This window comes from Myotis yumanensis, unplaced genomic scaffold (genome assembly GCF_028538775.1).
Source record: "Myotis yumanensis isolate MYYU_CA2020_CCGP unplaced genomic scaffold, mMyoYum1.0.hap1 SCAF_6, whole genome shotgun sequence".
Lineage (NCBI taxonomy): Eukaryota > Metazoa > Chordata > Mammalia > Chiroptera > Vespertilionidae > Myotis > Myotis yumanensis.
The window spans coordinates 87,771,437-87,797,619 of NW_027223757.1; the positions used below are offsets into that span (position 1 = coordinate 87,771,437).

The 26,183-nt window shown below is 43.3% G+C and overlaps 1 protein-coding gene across 1 annotated transcript in view; it reads left to right on the forward strand.

The window, feature by feature from the left end:
• Window positions 1–26,183, forward strand: part of KIF6 (kinesin family member 6) — a 404,956-nt gene that overhangs the window by 152,675 nt on the left and 226,098 nt on the right. The window contains exon 10 of the mRNA XM_070419405.1: window positions 5,753–5,856. Coding sequence (XP_070275506.1) covers window positions 5,753–5,856 — 104 coding nt within the window. The remainder of the gene's footprint in view (window positions 1–5,752; window positions 5,857–26,183) is intronic.

The window sequence follows — 26,183 nt, forward strand, 5'->3', positions numbered from 1 at the left end:
ACCCTATTTTGCATAACTGTTCTGTTATTTTTCTAGAGATTTAAAAACATTTATAATGTTTTGATCCATGGAAAACTGGCCAAGCTTCTAGTTTTATAACAGTGAATTGTACTTTATCAAAGTGATTTTTTAGGCAAAAAATATTTGCAAGTTACATGATTCAGCTACTCATAAACACAGATATTTCCTTTTTTCTCTATTTTGTTAGTCTTCCATGAATGAAATGAAATCTGGAGTTCACTCATGCCAACACTGAAAATATTGACATAAAATATTTCAATTTTGTAAAACTCCAAAATTTAGATTATATTCCTTTGCAAGTCACTCAGCTTTCTTTTTTTCTTCTTTTCTAGAAAATAAGCTGGTGTAAGCTTAATAGTGCGCATTGTAAAAAAAAAAAAAAAAAAATGTGTAAGCTTACCAACAGTATTTTATTTACAAATTTCTCAAATTCCAAAAGAAAAATCTCAAATTCACCATTACCCATATTAACTACTTCCTCTTGCTTGCTTGCCCTTCCTCCCTGAAATCATTCCTCTGGAGGGCAGAGGAGGAGGAGGAGGAGGAGGAGGAGAAGAGAATGGCGGGTCTGTGTTCTATCCCCTGATGTAATTCTCTCCAGGAGAAACCAGTGGGTGGGGAAGGATCTATTCCCAGCGTAGGCCCTGGTCGGATACAGCGTCCCACGGGCCCACTGGACAGGGGAGGCAACGTTCAGAGGAACTGAGTCCAGTGGAACTGAACTCCTGGGATGAATGTCCTGCTGCCTGACCCCTGTCAACAGCCCTGAAACATTACTGCGCAGGAGGAAGACAGTAATGGGTTATTAGCCAGAAGCCAAAAATTGAAGGAAAATAAACATATTAGACATTTAGTTAGTTTTTTTTTTTTTTAATTTGGCTAAAGAGACTTTTCTTTAAAGGAACTTGAGGAATTTGAAGAAAGGTAAACATTATCATGTGTTTGATGTAGGTCTGTGAGAACTTTAAAAACAAGCGTCCAAAGCTAGTAGCGGATAATTGAACAAATGTGGAGGCCTTCCTGGTGCAGAATGATCTGTGAAGTGTTACTCCCTGGTCTCCTTTATAATTGCTTCTAAAGCCTGATAGTACTGTTCGTTACCTTATGTATTTCTGAAGCACAAGTGACAATTGAAAATTTGTCCTCAAAACCACCCCAAATACCGCTTGAGTGCGATTTCCTATATCTCACTCTCAAAATTTCATGGCAAATGTGGACCCGCCCTGTCAGCTTGGATCAGCACGGATCTGACTTGCTTTCTTTATGAGAATTAGTGCCTCAGAGAGACAGGTGATGAAGGAACTGGAACCAGCCAGAGTCTGCGCTCACTGGGCATGCGTCAGATCTCAGGATGGCCCTCATTCTGAAGTCCCCGCAGTGACTCGAGGAGGGAAGTATGGCTGTCATAATTTCAAAATCCTGAAAAGTTGGCTGAGTTTTAAGATTTTTGTTCGGTAAAACAGAAGATAATTTGTTAGATTTTACTTTGAAAGCCTCAGTAGAAGTAGAGAGCATGGCATCAAGATCAACTTAGTAGAGGGAGGGTACACACGAATGACTCACATAGTTCCTGCCCAAGGTTTTCATTCTGCGTAGCTTGATGATTTTAAGAATGTTTTTTAAAAGAGGTAAGTAATCAAAACCCACTCAGTTCTGCACATTTAAATGAAATTCTAGGAACATTGACATGTTCAAAATATTCCTATCTTCTTTGGAACTTCTCTTGATGTGATACTGATAATATGGATACATAAAAATGTAACAAGCATTTTCTGTGAATTTACTTAAAATATATATGTCTGAGGCGGGAGGAAGTAGGGGACTTCTCCAGGGCCCAGAAACAAAGCCGAGGCTGCAGTTGTCATGGAAACAAAGGGTGAAGGGGGTTCAAAGGCAGAGAGGTCAAAGCCTGAGAAGGCAGATAATGAACCTAAGGCAGCTCTTCCCCCCATCTCCCCAAACTAAAAACAGTGAAAGTTTGAACCTGAAAGGAAAGAATCTGTTCGCTTGGCCTAGACTCCGCGTAGAATAAAACATGGCTTCACTGAAAATTTGAAATCCCAAGGCTCTGCCTCTCATGAGTTTGAAGTTCAAATTTGAACTTGGTCTAGTAACATGTAAGCCAAGAAGTTGGAACATAAACAATTAAGTAAATCCACACAAGAGAAGTACAGAAGTTAAAAAGTATAAAAACGAGTAAAAACAAAAGGAAAAGAAAGATACAGTGGAGAGAAACAGAACCTGGAGTTTATTTTTAATATGAATAAATCTCTGGAAAGACTAATGAAAAATCAATAAAGAAAGCACAAATTGATATAACAGTACTTGGAATGCAAGGGGGACTTAACATTATATACAGTAACTATCTTAAAATAATAATAAAGTACTTTGAATGACTTTATGGTATAAATGTGAAAACTTAAACAAAATGGGGAACTTCCTAGAAAAACATAACACTGAAACTAAAGCAAGAAAAATTGTAAAGCATGAATAGATCTACAACTAATAAATACATTGACTCCATAATAACAAAGCTACCATAAAGAGAAAAAAGGGGAAAGAGAGGAAGGGAAGGAGGGAAGGACCAGACTCAATATATTTTATGTTCATCAAATATTGAAGGAAGAATAAAAATTGTATTTAACCTAATTTTTATTTGTGACTTCATATTATGATCGGTCATATGATCATTAATATAGTGTGTGTTATCATGACCTAGTTGGGCTTATTTCAGGAATTTAAGGATAATCTAGCATCTAATAATAGACAAACAGGGTAATTGACCGTACCTTCGCTACGCTTCCCATTGGCTAATCAGCGAGATAGGCAAATGAACCACCAACAAAGATGGCAGTTAATTTGCATATGTAGGCGGGAAGCGGCTGAGCGAAGACTGAAGGCGGCTCCGGCCAGAGCAGTGATCAAAGAGGCTCGGGACGGAGCAGCGAAGGCTTTGAAGACGGCTCTGGCTGGAGCGAAGGCCTGGGTCCCGGGTGCCGAAGGAAAACTGGTGCCAGCAGCCAGGGGAAGGGAAGGCCTATTGCACGAATCTTTTTGTGCAACAGGCCTCTAGTTAGAAAATAAATGAATGTATAGTAAAATCAACATAACCATGGGAAAAATAAATACTAAATTTAGGGTAATGGTAATGGAGAATTCACTTAGGGCAGGCTATACAGCACGAGGGCTTCAAAGAGTCTGTCATGTTTTATTTCTTAAGCTTAGTCGTGGGTACAAGGTGTTCTTATACCTTTTTGTTTATCTGAGGTGGTTCATACTAACAAAAAAATTACACAAATCAGGGGATTCGTCACATTTACAGCTTAAAAGAGAAAAATTACATGATCACATCAGCAGATGTAGAAAAAGGTATTTGATAACATTAAACATTCATAGTTTGAAAAGACTCATCAAACTTTAATCACATTTATTTTACTCAAATTTATTTCCTGTTAAAATTAGAGGAGGGCCTTCGGCAGAATTTCATGAGCTGGGTCTAAAATTTATATAAAACCGCAAATGACCAAGAATAGCCAAGTCTATTTGGAAAAGAACAAGATGGAAGGGACTTGTTGTATGTAGATGCCAAGATGTCTTAAGCTATAGCAGTGGCCGGAAAACTCATTAGTCAACAGAGCCAAATATCAACAGTACTTCTTCAAAATAGACTCGCCCAGGCCGAAAACTGACTTCTGCGCATGGGCCACAAAGTTTCAATCGTACTGTACGCGCGCCCGCATGTGGTATTTTGTGGAAGAGCCACACTCAAGGGGCCAAGGAGCCGCGTGTGGCTCACGAGCCACTGTTTGCCGACCACGGAGCTGCTGTAGTAATTAAAGCAGTGTGGTATTGCCATACATATTGTCAAGCAGAAAAATGCTTTTAACTAGTAGCCTAGAAAAAGATACATTTATATATGGAAACATGTTATGTAATAGAATTATAATAGCAAAGCTTGTATGGTTAGTTGTATTAAGAATAAATTTAAAATAGATCTGTATATTAGACTTTGTACAAAATATAATCAACCTAAATGTGAAAAGCAAAGCTTTAAAACTTTTATAAGAACACATAGGAAAATATTCCTTTGGTTTTAGGTAAAATAGATTTTCTTTCAGAAGACACAGAAATCCAACTCATAAGGGAAGAAGTTGATAATAGAATTATATTGAAATTTAAAATTTTCATTTACCAAAAAGAACACCACAAAGTGAAAAAAATATGACATAGATTGGGATAAAATATGTGTGTTGCATAAAACTAATAAAGGGTGTGCATCCAGAATATATAAAGAAGCTGTAAATGAATAAGGAAGGAGAAAAAACAACTCAACTGAATATGAGCAAGAATATGAATAAATAATCCACAGGAGAGGGGATCCAAAGAGCCAATATATATTCATGCACAGATGACCAGCCTCTCTAATAATCATGAAAATGCAGATTAGAACTGATTGAGATACCTGGTGAACAAAATTAAAGGGTCTGTCTGTAGCGTACATAGTGGCAATAATGCGGGGAAATGAACCGATACATAGCTGTTGAGAATGAAAATCTATACAGCCACTCTGAAGAGCAGTCTAACCCCATGTATTGAAGGGAATATGCAATACTCTACAGCAGTGGTTCCCAATGTGGGGCACACGCCCCACAGGGGGGCAATTTGATTTTTTAAGCGGGACAATTTGAGAATGAGTTATTAACAGTGAATTTTTTGCATTTCTTATGGTTCTAGGGCCTCATATACAGTATCTAAATATATATTGTGACATATTTATGCATTTCAGTTCTCTAGTATATGTTTTGAAATTTCACTTGCTATTTTTTCATATCACTTCGTATTATTATTTTTAAAACAATTTCTTAGTGACTTCTTCCTCAGTACTTCAACTGTCCTTTTGTTCTTTTATTTTCTCTTTCATTGATGCCATGTTCTTTGGAAGCTTGTTTAGACCAAGTTGATGGTCTTTTAGGCTTCCTCCATGTGAATAGGAGTTCACTTTTTGAATAATGAGAATTATATGTCACAGTGAGGGCATCAGAATTTTAGAGATATGTAGGTGGGGCATGGCCAAAAAAAGCTTGGGAACCACTGCTCTACACCTAAGCAATTCTAAGTGCTCACTCTAAAGAAACTCACATACATGCCAGAGACTTATCATGGTCACACAGCACTGTTTGTAACAGCAAAGGTAAAAATCCTAAGTGTTCCTCAGCAGGAGACATGAATAAATAAACTGTGATCTATTCCTTTACTGAAATACTATATACCCAATGGAAATTAACAACATAATTAATCTCAGAAATATAATGTGGGGGGGGAATGAATTGCAGTTACATGCTATATAGTAACATTTACATAAAGTTGAAGGCATGCACAATAAAACCATACGTCACTACAGTTCCATCCGTACACACGGAGTAAATACGTGAACATATGGGGAATGCTCCCCACTACATGCAGTTAGCGATCACCCCAGAAAGGACAGAGGGATATAGGAACAAGGGGTTCCACTTATGTCAGTAATGTCGTATTTGTTAAAAAGAATTCTAAAACTATCTTAAATAATATGTTAAGATTTCACAAAGCTCGGTGGGAGGTTTGGGAGTGCCTTTTCTATCATTGTCTGTACCCTTTTGCACCCTCCAAGTAGGTTATAACTTGGAGAGATGTGTGTCTCGGTCGCCGAGTCCCCGGAGGAGCTGACAGTTGCTCTCGACTTGCCTTGCAGATGATCGCACGCCTGCAGAAGGAAGTCCAGGAGCTGAGGGATGAGCTAGCCCTGGTCACGGGGGAGCCGAGGACCGAGGCACTCACAGAGGCGGAGCTCCTCCTGTAAGCCTGCAGACTTGCTTGCTTCCTCTCTGACCCTGAGAGTTTGTGTTAACGTCTTTGTTGGCCCTAATGTTATGAATGCACCTAAAAGCATGAAGGTCTCCGGGGTCGGCCTGCTGTTGCACTCCGGCGCCAGCTGGGAGTGGCGGCTCGCCATGGAAAGCTGGCGAGGCTGGCAGGATTCTTGTTGCCCAGGTGGGGGCGTGGAGGGGTGGAGGGGGAAGTAGGGGCAGAGCATGGAGAGGGTGGGCATGTCTCCTCGTGCAGCTGAAGAAAGGGCTTGCCTCGCAGTCATGCAATTGTAAAACCGTCCACCAGCGCTGTGCCTCAGACCTGAAAGGAGCTCAGCAGACGTCCCTTGTATTCAGCAGCATCTTGCTGCCGGCTCCAGTTTACCCCGGCAAAGCAGGCTCCCCCTTCATAAGTAGACGGCCCATACAGTCCAGTTCAAACACCCAGATGGGGCTGAAAGCAGGTATTCAGGGCCCCAGAGAAGGCGGCTTCATTCCAGGCTTCTGATGCGTGGCCACGTGGCACGTCAGGGCCATGTGGCTCCTGTCCCCGCTCCTGTCCGGGGCCCTCCTTGTGTCTGTGCTGCTTGTGAAGCCTTTGTGGAGTGGTACCACGGCCCAGGCTGAGGGGGTGGCAGTTCTACTTCCAAACTAGAAACAGAGCTGCACAAACTCTTTCTCAAGGGATGTGGCTGTTTCACCTCACCCTCTCCTGGAGGAGCGAACGGTAAACAGTAGAGACAATGAAAATATTTCCTTTAAACTATTTCGTGGCTGCCCCTGGTGGTAAGTCTAAAGCAGCCGTGGGCAAACTACGGCCCGAGCGGCCCGTTTGAAATGAATAAAACTAAAAAAAAAAAAAGACCGTACCCTTTTATGTAATGATGTTTACTTTGAATTTATATTAGTTCACACAAACACTCCATCCATGCTTTTGTTCCGGCCCTCCGGTCCAGTTTAAGAACCCATTGTGGCCCTCGAGTCAAAAAGTTTGCCCACCCCTGGACTAGACGCTAGAAAAAATTCCTGGGAGACTGAAAGGTGGGCTGAGATGGGCAAGGGAGTGGGACAGACCAGTGGGACAGACCAGGCCTGGGGCAGTGCCGCCAAGTCTCCTGACTGGAAGTGGTGGCCTCCGGTGCAGCAGAGGGTAGGAGCTGCTGTAGGGAGCGGTGTCCCATGAATACGGGCACTCCTTTCCTTCTCCACCCAGCCTTTAGGTCCCCGTTAGGATGGAGAAAGAGGAAAGGGCCTCAGGGAGCTGAGGTGACAGGACAATGAGAGGCCCGGTGAGATCTGACCCAGCTGCTGTCCTCAGCTCTGCCCGCCTCCTGTGCTCACTGAGAAAAGCAAGGAGCACAAGCACCCACAGCCACGTCCCCCTCACTTCCGATGGGCTGTCCACGCAGAGGGAGTGAGGGTCTAGGAAAGGTGAGCTCGCAGCCGGGACTGCCCAGGACACGAGGGCTGCCAGCAGCCAGCGAGATGGGGACAGGAGGCTTTGCAGTTGGGAGGCCTGCGGAACTCCACTGCTCAGGAGTGACTGATAGCTTTAAAGGTCGGGAGCATGCTGTTACATCCATGAAACAACGCCCACATCTTGATTTTTACAAAAGAGCATCAAGAGGAGATCTTGAAAATAAAAAAAAGTAATTGTTGCCATTAAGAATTTAATAGATGGCTCCATAGCAGAATGAAAAAATGGAGGGGTAAGTTAGTGAACTAGAGTGATTGGGCCAAGGAATTCTTCCAGAATATAAGATAGAAGGATAAAGAGAAAGCTTAAAAGAAAAGGATCACAAGGAATAGCTCTAGATTTACCAAAATCTAACAAAGAGTGTTTGCAGAGGAGAAACAGAGAAGAGGCAGGGAGCCAAGAGTTAAAGAATAATATCTATTGATTTCTCAAGACTAAAAATAAAAAGGATGTAAGACTTCAGAACGAAAGGGTTCGCATGTGCTATGCAATATCTATACTAATAAAAGGGTAATATGCTAATTAGACCAGGAGACCTTCCAGGAGACTTTCCAGATGTCCTTCCAGACAAAGCCATGGTGGCGGGGCCAACGCAGAGGCGGTTAGGGGTGATCAGGCCAGTAGGGGAGGGCAGTTGGGGGCAAGCAGGCTGGCAGTTGGGGACAGTTGGGGGTGATCAGGCCAGCAGGAGGAGGGGGCATTTGGGGGCAAGCAGGCCAGCAGTGGGGAGCAGTTGGGGGCAATCTGGCTGGAGGGAGGGGCAGTTGGGGGCAAGCAGGCCGGCAGTGGGGAGCAGTTGGGGGCAATCTGGCTGGAGGGAGGAGCAGTTGGAGGTGAGCAGGCTGGCAGGCAGAGTGGTTAGGGGCAACCAGGCAGGCAGGCAGGTGAGCGGTTAGGAGCCAGCAGTCCCAGATTGCAAGAGGGATGTCCAACTGCCAGCAGTCAGACATCCCCTGAGGGGTCCCAGATTGGAGAGGGCGCAGGCCGGGCTGAGGGACACCCTTTCTCCATGCACGAATTTCGTGCACCAGACCACTAGTGTATATATCTACACTAATAAAAGAGAAACATGGTAATTAGCGTACAACTGCTACCCTTCCCATTGGCTTATCAGCATATCCTTATGCAGATTAACTGTCAGCCAAGATGGCAGCCAGCAGCCATGCACTAAAGCGAACAGGGAGGCTTGCTTGCTCCAGTGATGGCGGACTCCAACGTTCCCCACCTCACTTGCCAGCCTCTCAGCTGCAACTCTAAGCAACTATGTTGCAAATATAGAAGCTAAACAAAACCCCAGAAACCTGCGTTAGTCAGCCAGGCTTCAGCCAGCCGGACCGCAACATTGTATCAAATACAGAAGGAAAAACAAAGGCCAGAAACCGGCTTTCAGCAGCGGAGGCCTCAGAGCTAAAGCTGGCCCAGAATTAAAAAAAAAGAACAAAAGGAGCAGTTGGGAGCTTCAGTCAACCCACCAGCCTGAAAACAGCCCTCAGCCCCTCAGCCAGGCTGGCCAGGCACCCCAGTGGGGACCCCCACCCTGATCCAGGACACCCTTCAGGGCAAACCAGCCAGCCCCCACCCGTGCACCAGGCCTCTATTCTATATAGTAAAAGGGTAATATGCCTCCCGGCACCGGGATCAGCGGAGCAGTGAGGCCTCCCAGCACCAGGATCAGCGTGACAGGGGGCAGCGCCCAAACCCCCTGATCGCCCTGCGGCTCTGTGTGTGACAGGGGGCGGGGCCACAACCTCCCTATCTGCCCTGCTCTGTTTGTGACAGGGGAAGGCGCCCAACCCCCTGATCAGCCCTGCTCTGTGCCTGATAGGGGGGAGCTCCCCAATCTCCTGATCACCCTGCGGCTCTGTGTTTGACAGGGTGCTGCGCCCCAACCCCCTGATCAGCCCTGCTCTGTGTGTGACAGGGTGCGGTGCACCAATCCCTTGATTGCCCTGCGGCTCTGTGTGTGACAGGATGCGGCGCCCCAACCCCCCCACCCACCACGGGCCCTGCTCTGTGTGTAACGGGGTAGAGCCATAACCTCTCCATTGGCCCTGCCCTGAGTGTGACAGTGGCGGCGCCCCAACCCCCTGATCGGCCCTGCTCTGTGGGTGATAGAGAGTGGCGCCCCAACCCCCCTCCACGGGCCTTGCTCTGTGTGTGACAGGGTAGAGCCATAACCTCGCCATTGGCCCTGCCCTGAGTGTGACAGGGTGCAGCGCCCCAAGCCCCTGACCCGCCCTGCTCTGTGTGTGACAGGGGGCGGTGCCCCAACTCCCCTATGGGCCCTACTCTGTGAGTGACAGGGGGGAGCTCCTCAACCCCCTGATTGGCCCTGCTCTGTGCATGACAGGGGGGAGCTCCTCAACCCCCTGATGGGCCCTGCTCTGTGAGTGACAGGGGGCAGCGCCCCAACCCCCTGATTGGCCCTGCTCTGTGAGTGACGGGGGCAGCGCCCCAACCCCCTGATCGGCCCTGCTCTGTGCGTGACAGGGGGTGGCGCTGCAACCTCCCCATAGACCCTGCCTTGAGTGTGACAGGGGGTGGTGCCCCAACCCCCCAATCGGCCCTACCCTGAGCGTGAGTGAGGGTGGCATCGCAACCTCCCGATCCGCCCTGCTCTGTGCATGACAGGGGGCGGCACCCCAACTCCCCAATCGGCCCTGCTCTGAGCCTGACCAGAGGCTGCACCTAGGGATTGGGTGTGCCCTCTGCCACCCGGGAGCAGGCCTAAGCCAGCAGGTCATTATCTCCCGAGGGGTCCCAGACTGCGAGAGGGCACAAGCCGGGCTGGGGGACCCCTCTTCCCCCCCCCCCCCCCCCGAGTGCACAAATTTTTGTGCACCGGGCCTCTAGTATATATATAAAAGGCTAATATGCTAATTGTCCCTCCACCCCTCTGACCAGTTGCTATGACATGCACTGACCACAGGGGGCAGATGCTCAACACAGGAGTTGCCAGCTGCCATGATGTGCACTGGCCATTTACAGAGAAATGACAGCACGGACCTGGAGCTGACAAAGCAACACTCAAGCTTCCCCCAAGTGGGACACAGGCCCCACCACCACCCCAAAGTGACAGTCCACCAAATTGCAGCCTAGATTGAATGTTGGTGCAACTTAAAATTCATCAGATTTTAGAGTTCTTTACCATCTAGAAGTAAAAGAGAAAAATGAAAATCTGCCCCTAATGTGGCAGTGCGATTTCATGTCAGTAGACATGCTTCTCTGCCTTCTAGGGCAGCTCATGCACTGGGGATGTGAACCAGCTTCACTCCCCTCCCTGCACCCAGACTCCTGGGAATCGAGGTGGGCGGGGTTAGCAGTGCTAGAGAAGCAGGAAGGGTCCCAGCAGGGCAAGACCAAGGGCAGAAACGGTCTATCTCTTGCCTACCTCTCTGTCCTGTGATCCCAGAGACTCTGTGCAGGATGCTAGACAGCAGATAAAGAATGGAAAATGTATTCTATGCTGAATGCATTGGGGACTTTGGAGATGTCTGTTAATACCTAGCCCGAGCACATTTTTTGAACTATGTCCCAACATTTCAGTTCTTAATGCAAATATGTGTTGCATTGACTCGGATACTTCATTTGAAGATTTCAGATGTCAGCCTCCAATTATTGTGTTACTTTTAGTTTACCTCTCTCTCTCTCTCTCTGTCTGTGTAAATTTGAAAAGAGACAGCTGGATGAAGGCTGGATAGCCAAGTTAATGTTTATATAGAATTTCTTGGGTGAAGAATTGATTCTGATTGCTTCTCTAAACACATACCTCTTTCTTTCTCTGGTTAAAAAAAAATAATCCTTTAGCTGTCTGGCTAGGATGGAAGCATTATATCCTGGCCCAAGTCTAAATGAGTTGAATATTTGCAGCATAGCAGCAGTTTACCTTTGAGATGGAATTGAATTGGATTTCGTGGGCTCAAGTTTGACCAAAGTGAACTTCCAAACTTCTGGATCCTTTTGTTCCCTCTATCTTCCCCTCCCCCCAAGCTATATTTAACATTGTGTTGGCATTAAGGTTTACAATGTGATGATTTTATAATATACATTCATATTTTGAAATGATTGCCACAATATGCTTAGTTAACATGTCTATCACCTCACATACTTGTGTGTGTGTGTGTGTGTGTGTGTGTGTGTGTGTGGTGAGAACATTTAAGATCAACTCTCTTAGCCACTTCAAATATATAATACAGTACTATTAACTATAGACACTATGCTATACGTTAGAACCTCAGAAAGTATTCATCTTATAACGGGGAGTTTGTTCCCTTCCACTTACATCTTCCTGTTTCCCTCACCCCTGCCCCTGGCAACCACCAATGTGATCTCTGTTTCTCTGAGTCCAACTGTTTCAGTGTATACATATACGTGAGTTCATATAGTATTTGTCTTTCTCTGCCCCATTTATCTTAGTTAAATTTTGCAAATCAATTAATCCTTCAACCTGAAAATTTTGAGCACCTACTAGGTGCTAATTGTGCTCTAGGGGATTCATGAATATAAGATACAGAAACTAATTCCAAAAAGTTACAGTTTTATTGGGGAAATAATACATATATACAATATAAATATTTATACACACATATGTATGTGTATATATAAAACAGAAAATAAGAGGGTATATTAGTGGATGTTGAGCATTGTAAGACCTTACTTATAGTTCTAATTCTGCTCATGAGGTTTTTTTCTTTATTGATTGATTAAGGTTATTGCATATGTGGCCTTATCCACCCATTGCCTCCCCCCACTCATGCACTCACCCTCCTGGTGTCTGTGTCCATTGGTTATGCTTATACCCATGCATACAAGTCCTTTGGTTGATCTCTCCCCCTTCCTCCCACCCTCCCCTACCTTCCCTCTGAGGTTTGAGCATCTGATCAATGCTTCTCTGTCTCTGGACCTGTTTTTGTTCATCAGTTTATGTTGTTCATTATATTCCACAAATGAGTGAGATCATGTGATATTTATCTTTCTCTGACTGACTTATTTCACTTAGCATAATGCTCTCCAGGTCCATCCATGTTGTTGCAAATGGTAGGAGTTCCTTCCTTTTTACATCAGCGTAGTATTCCATTGTGTAGATGCATCACAGTTTTTTAATCCACTCATTTTCGAAAGAGGACATACAGAAGGCCAGGAGACATGAAAACATGCTCAAAGTCACTAATCATCCAAGAGATGCAAATCAAAACGACAATGAGGTACCATCTCACACCTGTCAGAATGGCTATCATCAACAAATCAACAAATGACAAGTGCTGGCGAGGATGTGGAGAAAAAGGAACCCTCGTGCACTGCTGGTGGGAATGCAGACTGGTGCAGCCACTGTGGAGAACAGTATGTAGTTTCCTCAAAAAACTAAAAATGGAACTTCCATTTGAGCCAGTAATCCCACTTCTAGGAGTATATCCCAAGAAATCAGAAACACCAATCAGAAAGGATATATGTACCCCATGTTCATAGCAGCACAATTCACAATAGCTAAGATTTGGAAACTGCTCATGAGTGTTTTGATGGCTCTCTACATAGACTTGTTTCCTTGTGTGTAAAGTGAGAGAATCGGACTAAATGCTGTCTATGCACTCTTTCAGCTCCGTGTTTTTAAAACTAGTATCAGTTTGTTACTTGCGGTTTAATATATTAGTTACTCATTATCTATGATACTGAAAATCTAAATCATTATGTAGGAACTCAGATGGGGGAAGTATGGCAGATACCACCCACTGAGTGAGTGAAATAAGCCTTAAAGAATGTCAAGGAGAAGGTACCATCCTGAGATGCAGGGGACCACGTGAACAATGGTGCTGAGAGGGAAGGAGCCCCGTGTGAGGAGAAGAGGGAAATAGCAAGAGACTGTGTGGGGCTTGCACATGACAGGCACTAACTAGAGAGGATCTGAAATGAAATTGGCCTGGCAGGAGCCTGGAGTTCTTATGGAATTATTGAAGAATAGGATTTGTCAGATAAATGGTGACTTCATGATGGGTTATGAATACCATATGCAGTGTAGCTACTACTTTATTTAATGGTGACTAGGGAACACTGTGATTTAAGAGCATTGCAATTCATTTGTTCAGTAATGTTTATTGTGCTCTGTCTTTATGCCAGGCACTGTTCCAGGTGCTGGAATATAGGCCTGAGCAAGACAAAGTCCTTGCTTGCCCTCATGGAGCTGCATTCTAGTGGGAGGGAGGTAGTGCACAAGATTAATCACTGACATACAGAGCATTTCAGAGAGCAGGATGTACAAAGAGGAAAATAAAACAGGAGGTGTCGTTTTAACAGGGTGGTGAGAGAATTGGCACGGTGAAGACTTTTTGTGGCTACACAATGAATAGAATCAGCAGCAGTGAGAAATCAGGAATGAATCACAATCGGGTTTGGAGTGACGATGAGAGAAAAGACTCAGTTACAACAGTGAGAGAAAGAGATGAAGAACCAACAGAAGTGATGACTACAAATATAAAAGAGATAAAGAAGGGAGAATAGTAAAAAGCTCAAGACTTAAAGCAGGTAATCAGGGAATGAAAAGAATGGGAAAGGTATTGATTGGGAATAAGAAATGTTAAGTTCTTAACATAATGAAGGAGTACACGATGTGCAGGTTGAATTCTGGATCTTTGAGGGAAGGTTGAGGCTGAAGATTTAAATTTTGGAATGACGTATTGAGTTGATATAATACTGAAATCAAGACCAAAGTCAGCTCAGAAATTCTCTAATCTGATTTGAAGTACATAGTAATCAGGATCCACAGGACCACATCTCCCTACATTCAAACCTACTGCAGAAAGTTTGCCAACTGAATTTATCTTTTTACTCAACCACATTACCCCCATTCCCTCCCTTTGTATCTATTTATATTACATAATTAAGTATTCCATTCACTGAATATTTTCCAATGGGGGGGAAATCTCCCTTTTTTATGACTCAGAGTACTCAGAGTATTAATAGTTAACAGTGTAGAAAGATGAGACATTACAAGGATAACCAAGGAATATTATGAGTGACTTATGACAATATGTTTGCTAACTTAGATAAATTTGACAGATTTTTAAAGGACACAGACTACCAAAACTCTCTCAAGAGAAATAGAAAACCTGAATAGTCCTCTGTCTGTTTGAAAATGAATTTGTAGTAAAAGTCTTCCAACAAAGAAAACTCAAAGCCAGATAGAATCACAGAATGTCTACCAAATAGTTAAGTCATAAATCACACCAATTCAACACAAACTTTTCCAGAAAACAGAGAAGGAGGAAGTAATTCCCAACTCATTTTACAAGGCTATTGTTGTCCTAATATCAGAAGCAGACAAATATAAGAAAACTACAAACCAGCATCATCTATGTCATCTATCAATAAAAATCCTATATAATAAAAGCCTAATATGCTAAGTGCCCAGTCGTTGGGTCACCCATTCAACCAGCTGCCTGGGTTGCAGCTCAATCCCCAGTAGAGGGCATCCAGGAGACAGCCAGTCGATATTTCTCTTTCTCATTGGTGTTTCTCTCTCTCTCTCTCTCCCTTTCTCTCAAATCGATTTTTTAAAATCAATGTAATCCGCCATATCAAAAAACTAAACAACAATAACAATAATCCATTTTATCATCTCAATAGATTCAGACAAAGCATTTGACAAATGGTCAAAACTCTCAGTAAAATAGAAATAGAAGGGAACTTTCCAAATCTAATATATTTCTCCCTAAAGTTGGAGACAAGGCAAAAAGAGCTTTTTCACTTCTACTCATTATCATACCAAGGGACTTAGTCAATGCAATAAGGCAAGAAAAATAAATAAAATATGTAAAGAATCAGAAAGGAAATAATAAAACTATCTTTATTCACAGACAACATGATTATCTATGTAGAAAACCCCCAAAAATCTACCCAAAAAAAGGCTACTAGAACTAACAAAAGAGGTTAACAAAGTTGTAGCATACAAGGTAAATATAGTATAAATTCAGTTGTACTTCTATATACTAACAATGAGCCATTAAAAATTGAAATATAAAGCCAGCATCACTTACAATAGCATAAAAAAACATAAAGCACTTAGGGATAACTCTAACAAAATGTGTGTAAGATATGTATGCTGAAAACTATAGAACATTGATGAAAACATCGAAGAACAGTTAAACAAATAGGCATATACCATATTCATAACACTGTACACATTCATCAAGGTTCATACTTATACACATGTAGAAAGGGTGAATTGAAAATTTTACTATCTGTAAATTTAACCTGGACTAACCTGACTTTTAAAAAATTAGAAAAGTCTGTATGAGCCCTGGCCGGTTTGGCTCAGTGGATGGAGCATCGGCCTGCGGACTGAGGGGTCCCAGGTTCAATTCCGGCCAAGGGCACATGCCCAGGTTGTGGGCTCGATCCCCAGTAGGGGGTGTGCAGGAGGCAGCCGATCAATGATTCTCTCTCATCATTGATGTTTCTATTCTCTCTCTCCCTCTCCCTTCCTCTCTGAAATCAATAAAGAAATATATTTTTTTTAAAAAAGAAAAGTCTGTATGATAAAAGATAATATAAAATTAAAAGACCAGTAATTATACAAACCAAAGCCAAATAAAACTGTCCAGTGAGAAACTTTTATTTTGCTGTAGTTAATTTAACAGCAACGTATCTTTGACTACCAGCCCCTCAGTGCACACAAACATGTCTTTTTACAATCAGTTACTACGTGCCCGAGTTGAGGACTTCCTGTTTCCTGCTCTGCTGCCAACCCTACATACCAGCCTGCATCTGTGCCCACCCTCCCCTTCCTTCCCGTCACATGGAGAGAGTTCCCATCTCCTGTCCAGAGCCAGCCGACCTCACCACCCATACTCTCAATCCCAGTACCTCCGCCATCTCAGGACCCTCAACTATCCTTCCCCCCTTTATCTTCAACTTCTCCCTCTTTACTGGATTCTTCTTACTAGTATTTGAATGGGCTCAAGCCTTTCCCATATTTAAAAGCAAAATACTCCCCCATGACCCAACATCCCCCTCACTTTCATCTCCTTTAAGCTGAACTGGGCGGAGAAGTTGGTTTCACTCACAATCCCCACCCCCTTCCCCCACTCACTCCTCAACACCCTCCAATCTGGCTTTTGCCTCTCACACTGAAGCGCTGTTCTGGTCAGTGATGACCTTGGTGTTGATAATTTAACGGGCTTATTTCAGTCTTTCTTGACCTTTCAGCAGCATTCAGCTTTATTAACGACCCCTGTTCCATCTCCTACTGCTCCTTGCTCCCTGGCGCAGGTCCTCCTCTGTGCTGGCTTTCCTTAGGCTCGATCCTAGGACCACCTCTTCTTCTTTTACTTCGTACTTTTACCTAGAGCAGTGGTCAGCAAACTGCGGCTCGCGAGCCACATGCAGCTCTTTGGCCCCTTGAGTGTGGCTCTTCCACAAAATACTGACTTCTGCACATGGGCCACGAAGTTTCAATCACACTGTACATGTGCGCCCGCACGTGGTATTTTGTGGCAGAGCCACACTCAAGGGGCCAAAGAGCCGCATGTGGCTCACAAGCTGCAGTTTGCTGACCACTGACCTAGAGGATTTCATCCACACCCTCACTGCAGGTACCATCCAAATACTGATGACACGTGCTTTTTTTCTAGCCCATATTTGTTCTCTGAATGCCATGCTCACTGATGACATTGCCTACCTCACAGCTGGCCCTGAACTCAGCCTGCCCCCAACTGAATTCTCCAGACTTGGTCTTTGCCACTGAGTGCCATCAATGTCTCTGTGAGCCCTACAGTTGCCCAGGCTAGGAACTTTGAAGTTACCTCTGTTTCTATCCTTTCCATCGGGCCCTAAATCCACTCCCAGTGGGAGTTCTGTTGACTGTCTTCACTGAATCAAATGACGTTACCACACCTCTGCTGCTGCTACCCTTGCCCAAACTCGGCCACCTTTCCCACTCCTAACGTGGTGTCCTAACAGGTCTCCCCAGCCCGCTTTGCCCCCCTCTGAGTCATTTTCTGTGCAGCCAGAGTATTCCTTTTTAAAGGTGTAATTCTTATCATTTCACTCTCTTATTAAAACTCTTCAGTGACTTCTGACCTCCCATTGTTTTTGGGGAAAAGACCAGAACCCGTTAGATGGCCTGTGAGTGTCTGCCCTGCCCGATCGGATCCTTTTCTGAGTTTTCAGCCTCATTTCACATTCCTCCCCTTTCTCTCTTTCCTTCAGCAAAGCTGACTGGCCAGTTCCTCCAGTGTCCCACCCTCTCTCTCATCCTGGGGCCTTTGCACATGCAATTGCTCTGACTTCTGGGTGGCTAACTTGTGTGTGCACACACGTGCACGTGCACACATATGCACACACACCTTGTTTGGTTTGTTCTTCAAACCTCAGTTTACATTGTTCTCCGACCCGCAACCTTAACTAAATTATGACTACGCTACACCTTTTTACCTTTTCTGTGCTTTGTCATCAGAGCCCTTATTTCGGGGATTGTTTGACTGATGTGTGTGACCCCACCACCAGGCTCGTGAGGGCAGGAGCTGTGTCTGCTTTGAGTGAATGTCAAGCACCATTATTTGTGTCATTCTGTGGCACATAACCAGAGAATAGCAGCGAATATTAATACAGCAAAGATTATGCATGTTACATTGAAACCCCAGAGGGAATGACTTGCAAGGGATTTGATGGGCTCATGAGCATGTAATCACACAATTTATTATACTGGCTATTGAAGTCCATCCAAGCAGGCGGGTGTGACCTTCAGCAATTGATGCCCTAGTTTGGTGTCCATTTTACTAGATGGGAAGTGGTTCCTGCAGCACCTGGGGCACCGGCCATGGCAGCCTCTACCCCTGCTCTTTAGAGTCCTTAGGCCCCTGTTGTTCTACCCCCTGCTCCTCCCGGGAATAACACCCGCCGTCCAGGCTGAACCCGGCTGGAAAGCTGGGCTGGGCCAGACTTGACCTTCAGGCCCTGAGACCATTTGCAGAACCGAGGATAGGCCTTCACTTTCCATCCTCTGGGCTGTGCTCTCTATTTGGATTTATTTTGGAAATTGTTACCTGATGGGATTTCTTTTTCTTTAATCCTTTATAAAATTAAATAATTTAAGACTAAATGTAGTTCCAATATAAGACCAAACACATTGTGTGTTCAAACTCAGAAACACGGAATTTGTTTCAAAAGGACATATATCTATACTAATGAACGTTTCCTTGACATCCAAACTTTTAAGGCTTCATTTTTCTACCGAATCTTACTTTGGAATAGAAACTAATGCATAGCTTTATTCATTCTTTCTAATGCAAACCACTGATTGAATACGGAGAATAGCATGTCAGGCACTGTGTGAGGAACCAGAGGCTGGCATTGGAGACAAAGCCGAGGCTCCGGCTGGAGGCTGGCATTGGAGAGAGAGGGTGGGTGACCAGACATGATGCTTCTCAATGGCAGCCAGCTGCCCTCATAGACACTGGAGCTCAAGATGGGGAGGGCATTTTGCAAAGGGCAAGGAAACAGGGGGAAAGACTTTACAGAGGGAGCAACATAAAGACAACCATCAGGGCTTTCATACTTTTCAAGTTAGCATTTCCATCATATGGAACTTTCAGCTCCATTTCTTATTAGGCTAGTCAAATAAAAGTTTAACTCAGTTCAGTTTCTCAATATGTTTGCCCTGGATTAGAACCACAAAACAAATTTCAACTGCAGGTATAGTGGCTCTCTTGAACCTAAAATTTGATAAGTTCTTCCCAAAAGGATGGGACAGAATAATGAAAACCAAGACCATCCCATGTAATTTGAAACAGACAATAACTATAATTATAAGTCTTGTAATGTGACAGACTATTTAAGAAATTAAATGAAGACAACAAACAAATACATAAGTATCCTACAATATTTGAGTGAATATCATCTAGATACCAAACCAGTCTTTTTGTTTCTTTTTTTAATTCTTTATTGTTTAAAGTATTACATAAAGTATTACATATGTCTCCTTTCCCTCCCCCCCCTTGACCTCTCCCTGGCCACCCCTCCCCCTGGCATATGCCCTCACCCCCTAGTGTCTGAGTCCATTGGTTATGCTTATATGCATGCATACAAGTCCTTCGGTTGATCTCTTTCCCTTCCCCCTGCCCCTGCCTTCCCTCTGAAGTTTGACAGTCTGTTCGATGCTTCTCTGGCATCTATTTTTATTCATCAGTTTATGTTGTTCATTATATTCAATAAATGAGTTAGATCATGTGATATTTATCTTTCTCTGACTGGCTTATTTCACTTAGCATAATGCTCTCCAATTCCATCCATGCTGTTGCAATTGGTAAGAGTTCTTTCTTTTTTACAGCAGGATAGTATTCCATTGTGTAGATGTATCACCATTTCTAATCCACTCATCGGCTGATGGGCACTTAGGCTGTTATCAAATCTTAGCTATTGTAAATTGTGCTGCTATGAACATAGGGGTGCATATGTCCTTTTTGATTGGTGTTTCTGGTTTCTTGGGATATATTCCTAGAAGTGGGATCACTGGGTCAAATGGGAGTTCCATTTTTAATTTTTTGAGGAAACTCCATAATGTTCTCCACAGTGGCTGCACCAGTCTGCATTCCCACCAGCAGTGCACGAGGGTTCCTTTTTCTCCACATGCTTGCCAGCAATTGTTGTTTGTCAATTTGTTGATGATAGCCATTCTGGCAGGTGTGAGATAGTACCTCATTATTGTTTTGATTTGCATCTCTCAGATGATTAGTGACTTTGAGCATGTTTTCATATTTCTCTTGGCCTTCTGTATGTTCACCTTCGAAAAGTGTCTCTTTAAGTCCTTTGCCCATTTTTTGATTGGATTGTTTATCTTCCTTTTGTTAAAATGTATGAGTTCCCTATAAATTTTGGAATTAGGCCCTTATTGGATATAACATTGGCAAATATATTCTCCCATTCAGTAGGCTTTCTTGTTAGATGATGGTTTCTTTTTCTGTGCAGAAGCTTTTTATTTTGATGTAATCCCATTTGTTTATTTTCTCCTTAGTTTCCTTTGCCCTACGAGCTGTATCGGTAAAGATATTGCTACAACATGTGTCTGATATTTTGCTGGCTATGGATTCTTCTAAGATTTTTATGGTGTCCTGTCTTATGTTTAAGTCCTTTATCCATTTTGAGTTTATTTTTGTGTATGGTGTAAGTTGGTGGTCTAGTTTCATTTTTTTGCAGGTATCTGTCCAATTTTCCCAACACTATTTATTGAAGAGACTGTCTTGACTCCATTGTGTGCTCTTTGTCAACTATTAATTGAGCATAATGGCTTGGGACAATTTCTGGGTGCTCTGTTTTGTTCCATTGACCTATATGCCTGTTCTTGTGCCAGTACCAGGCAGTTTTGAAAACAGTGGCTTTGTAATACAGCTTGATATCTGGTATTGTGATCCCTCCAACTTTGTTCTTCTTTCTCAAGATTGCTGCGGCTATTCAGTATCTTTTTTTATTCCAGATGAATTTTTGGAGAGTTTGTTCTATGTCTTTGAAATATGCCATTGGTATTTTAATGAGGATTGCATTAAATCTATAGATTGCTTTGGGTAATATGGACATTTTAATGATGTTGATTCTACCAATTCATGAACATGGTATACTCTTCCATTTTTTTAATGTCTTCCTCTATCTCCTTTTTCAATGTCCTGTAGTTTTTGAATACAGGCTTTCTACTTCCTTAGTTAAGTTTATTCCTAGGTATCTTAATATTTTGTTTTGGTGCAATGTATATGGGATTGTTTGTTTGTTTCTCTTTCTGTGAGTTCATTATTGATATATAAAAAAGCCATAGTTTTCTATGTGTTAATTTTGTATCCTGCTACATTGCCAAATTCATTTATTAAATCTAGTAGTTTTTTGATGGAGTCTTTAAGGGTTTCTATGTATAGTATCGTGTCATCTGTGAATAATGACAGTTTTACTTCTCTTTTCCAATGTGGATGCCTTTTACTTCTTCTTTTTGTCTCATCACTATGGCTAGCCCTTCCAGTACTATGTTGAACAGGAGTGGTGAACGTGGGCATCCCTGTCTTGTTTCTGTTCTTATGGGGAAATGGTTTAGTTTTTGCCCATTGAATATGATGTTGGCTGTAGATTTGTCATATAAGGCTTTTATTATGTTGAGGTATGATCCCTCTATTTCCACTTTGCTGAGAGTTTTTATCAAGAAAGAGTGTTGGGTTTTGTCAAATGCTTTTTCTGCATCAGTTGATATGATTATGTGATTTTGTCTCTCAATTTGTTTATGTGATTTATCACATTTATTGATTTGCGGATATTGTACCAGCCTTGCATCCCTGGAATAAATCCCACTTGGTCATGGTGTTATCTTTCTAATGTATTGCTGGATCTGATTTGCTAAGATTTTGTTGAGGATTTTAGCATCTATGTTCATCAGAGATATTGGCCTATAATTCTCTTTCTTTGTAATGTATCTGGTTTTGTGATTAGGGTAATGCTGGCTTCATAGAAAGAGCTTGGAAGTGTTCCTTCCTCTTGAATTTAGTTCTTCTTTGAATGTTTGGTAAAACTCCCCTGTAAAGCCATCTGGCCCAGGTCTTTTGTTTGCTGGAAGTTTATTGATTACTGCTTCAATTTCCTCCATAGTTATCAGCCCATTCAGATTTTTTTATTCTTCCTGATTTAGTTTTGGAAGATCATAATTTTCTATGAATATGTCCATTTCTTCTAGTTTGTTGGAATAGAGTTGTTCATAATATTTTTTTTACAATTCTTTGTATTTCTGTGGGGTCTGTTGTTATTTTACCCTTTTCATTTCTGATTTTGTTTATTTGGTCCTCTCTCTTTGCTTCTTAGTGAGCCTGCCTAGAGGCTCATCAATCTTGTTTATCCTTTCAAAGAATCAGCTCTTGGTTTCATTGATTTTTTGGGTTTTTTGTTTGTTTGTTTTGTTTTGTTTTTTGGTCTCTATGTCATTTATTTTCACTCTAATCTTTATTATTTCCTTCTGCTTACTCTGGGTTTTTCTTGTTGCTCTCTTTCTAATTCTTTAAGTTGTAGAGTTAGATAATTTATTACCAGTTTTTCTTGGTTTTTGAGGTAGGTCTATAATGCTATGAACTTCCCTCTCAGGACTGCTTTCACTTTGTCCCATAGATTTTGGATTGTTGTGTTTTCATTGTCATTTGTTTCCAGGATGTTATTTATTTATTCTTTGATCTCTTTGGTAACCCAAGAATCCTATATAATAAAAGCCTAATATGCTAAGTGTCCAGTCTTCCGGTCGTCCGTTCAACCAATCAAAGCATAATATGCTACTGATATGCTAAGGCCGCTCAACCGCTCACGATGATGAGCACTGACAACCAAGGGACAGACGTTTCAACTGGTAGGTTAGCTTGCTGCTGGGGTCCGGCTGATTAGGACTGAGCAAGATGGACTGAACACACCCTGGGGACCTCCCATGACCCCTCCCTGGGTGGCCAACCTCCCACGTCCCTCCCTGGCCCCAATTGTGCACCAGTGGGGTCCCTCAGCCTGGCCTGCGCCCTCTCGCAGTCTAGTACCCCTTGGGGGATGTCAGAGAGCTGGTGTTGGCCCAGTCCTGCTCAATGCAGGAGCTTCCCCCCTGGTGGTCAGTGCACTCCCACAGCAGGAGTGCCACTCAGCCAGAAGCCAGGCTCATGGCTGGCGAGTGCAGCGGTGGTGATGAGAGCCTCTCCCACCTCCACAGCACCGCTAAGGATGTCTGACTGACAGCATAGGCCTGCTCCCCTAAGCTGTCAGTCAGACATTCCCCAAGGGCTCCTTTAGTTGTTTAATAACATGCTATTTAGTCTCCAAGTGTTTGAATGTTTTTATTGTTTTTTATTGTAGTTTATTTCTAAAACTAGAGGCCCAGTGCATGACATTCATGCACTAGGGGGTTCCCTCAGCCCGGCCTGCGCCCTCTCACAGTCCAGAACTCCTTGGGGGATGTCCACCTGAGGGGTCCTTAGCACTGCTGCAGAGGCAGGAGAGGCTCCCACCACTGCCGCTGCGCTCGCCAGCCATGAGCTCAGTTTCTGAGCAGCACTCCCCCTGTGGGAGCACACTGACCACCAGGGGGTAGCTCCTGCATTTAGTGTCTGCCCCCTGGTGGACAGTGCACATCATAGCAACTGGTCGTTCTGCTGTTTGGTCAATTTGCATATTAAGGTTTTATTATATAGGATTATGCCATTGTGATTTGAAAAATGCTTGATATGATTTCAACCTTCTTGAATTTGAAGAGACTTTACCTATGTCCCAATATGTCGTCTATCTTTGAAAATGTCCCATGTGCACTTGAGAAGAATGTATATTCTGTAGCTTTCGTGTGAAATGTTCTGAAGATGTCAATTATGTCCATCTGATCTAGTGAGTCATTTAGGATTGCTGTTTCTTTGCTGAATTTTTGTCTAGAGGATTTATCCAGTGATGTCAATGCGATATTAAAGTCCCCTACTATGATTGTATTGCTGTCGATCTCTCCCTTAATATCTTCCAGAAGTTTTTTTTTATGTATTTGGGTGCTCCTGCATTGGGTGCATATATGTTTATCAGGGTTATATCCTTTTGTTGTATTGATCCCTTTAATATAATGAAGTGGCCTTTCTTTTCTTTTTTTTTAAAATATATTTTATTGATTTTTTACACAGAGGAAGGGAGAGAGATAGAGAGTTAGAAACATCGATGAGAGAGAAACATCGATCAGCTGCCTCCTGCACATCTCCCACTGGGGATGTGCCCGCAACCCAGGCACATGCCCTTGACCGGAATCGAACCTGGGACCTTTCAGTCCGCAGGTCGACGCTCTATCCACTGAGCCAAACCGGTTTCGGCTGAAGTGGCCTTTCTTATTTCTTGTTATGGCCTTCGCTTTGAGGTCTATTTTGTCATATATAAGAATTGCTACCCCAGCTTTTTTATTTTCATTTGCCTGAAAAATATTTTTCCATCCCTTCACTTTCAGTCTGTGTCAGTCTCTTGTTCTGAGGTGGGTTTCTTGTAGACAGCATATATATGGGTCATGTTTTCTTATCCATTCAGCTACTCTATGTCTTTTTATTGGAGCATTTAGTCCATTTATATTTAAGGTTATTATTTATAGGTACTTTTTTGTAGCCATTTTTATTCTTTATGCCTGTGTTCCTTCTTCTTTTTCTATTTCTTCTTTTTACAACAGTCCCTTTAGCATGTCTTGAATTGCTGGATTGGTAATGATAAACTCCTTTAGCCTTCTTTTGTCTGCAAAGCTCCAGATTTCCCCTTCAATTTTGAATGATAGCCTTGCTGGATAGAGTATTCTTGGATTCAGTCCCTTGCTTTGCATCACTTTGTATACTTCATTCCATTCCCTTCTGGCCTGATGTGTTTCTGTTGTGAAATCATTTGATAATCTAATGGGAGATCCTTTGTAGATAACTCTCTGTTGCTCTTTTGCAGCCTTTAAGATTCTCTCTTATTCGTTAACATTTGCCGTTGTAATTATGACATATCTTGGTGTGGGTCTTTTGGGTTCATCTTGTTTGGGACTCTCTGTGCTTGTGTGACTTTTTCTTCCACAAATCAGAGAAGTTTTCTGTCATTGTTTCTTCAAATAGGTTTTTTAATCCTGCTCCTCTTCTTGTCCTTCTGGTACCCCTATTATATGTATGTTACTTCATTTCATGTTGTCCCAAATCTCCCTTAGGCTCTCCTTTTGTTTTCTAATGTTTTTCTCCAATTGTTGTTCAGATTGGGCATGTTTTTCTGTCCTGTCTTCTAACTCACTAATTCGGTCCTCCTCTTCTTCTACTCTACTGTTGAAATCTTCCAATGTGTTTTTTATTATAGCTGTATCATTTTTTATTTCCTCTTGATTCTTACAGATGTTGTTGATTTTCTCATCCATCCAGTTTATGACCTGTATGACCCTTACTCTGAATTATTTTTCTGACATACTGCGTGTCTTCATTTCATTTAGTTCCTTTTCTGCCAATTCCTCCTTTTCTTTCCTTGGGGCATTGTTTCTTTGTCTCCACTTTATTGCTATCTCTTTCTGGCCCTGGGCACCCTGCTTGGGGTTTGAGAGCTTCAATGATCTGAAAACAGCCCAGAGACTTGGTCTGCCTTGAGTCTCACACCTTTTTTGTCTCTTCTCTGAGTTGTAACCCCTTCTCCCATGAATATGGTCCCTCAATTGTCTGCTTCAGAGGCTTGGGGTGGTTGGAGGACATGTACAGTTACTCTGATATGCAACTCTCTGTGAGGACCCAGAACCCACTGACATGCAATTCGCTGTGTGGCCCCAGCACCTGTAGCAGGGTGGCATCCTAGGTCCCTCTGGCAGTGCACTTGTGGTGCAGTCCTGTGGCCCCTGGCTGAGCACACCAGCTAGCTCCAGGTCACCCTAGCAGTGCTTTCCTGTGGACCAGAGTGAGGCGTGTGCTGGGTTGCTCCAAGTAGCCCCTGCAGGACTGTCCTAGGAACCAGGGGGAAGCAGGTGAGATTTGCTCTGGGTTGCTCAGTCCCTACTTTCTTGTAGCCCCAAGTGAGAGGCATGATTGCTCCTCCTCAGTGTGGAGTGGGGGTGGGTTGTCCTGGGTCACTCAGTCTGCATCCCCTGTCGCCCAGAGTGAGGTGGGCATTGGGTTGCTCTGGGTGGCCCCAGCAGGACTGTCCTGGGGGCCTAGGGGCTGGGGTAGAGTGTGTGCTGGATCTCTCAGTCACACAGTCAGAGCTCCCTGTGGCATGCTCTGGATTGCTCCAGGTCGCCCTGGCAGCAGGTTCGGGTGCTGAGGGTGGAGCAGGTGCTGAGTGGCTTGGGGTCAGGCTAGCAGCACAGTTCTGGGGTCCAGAATGGGGGTGGGGCA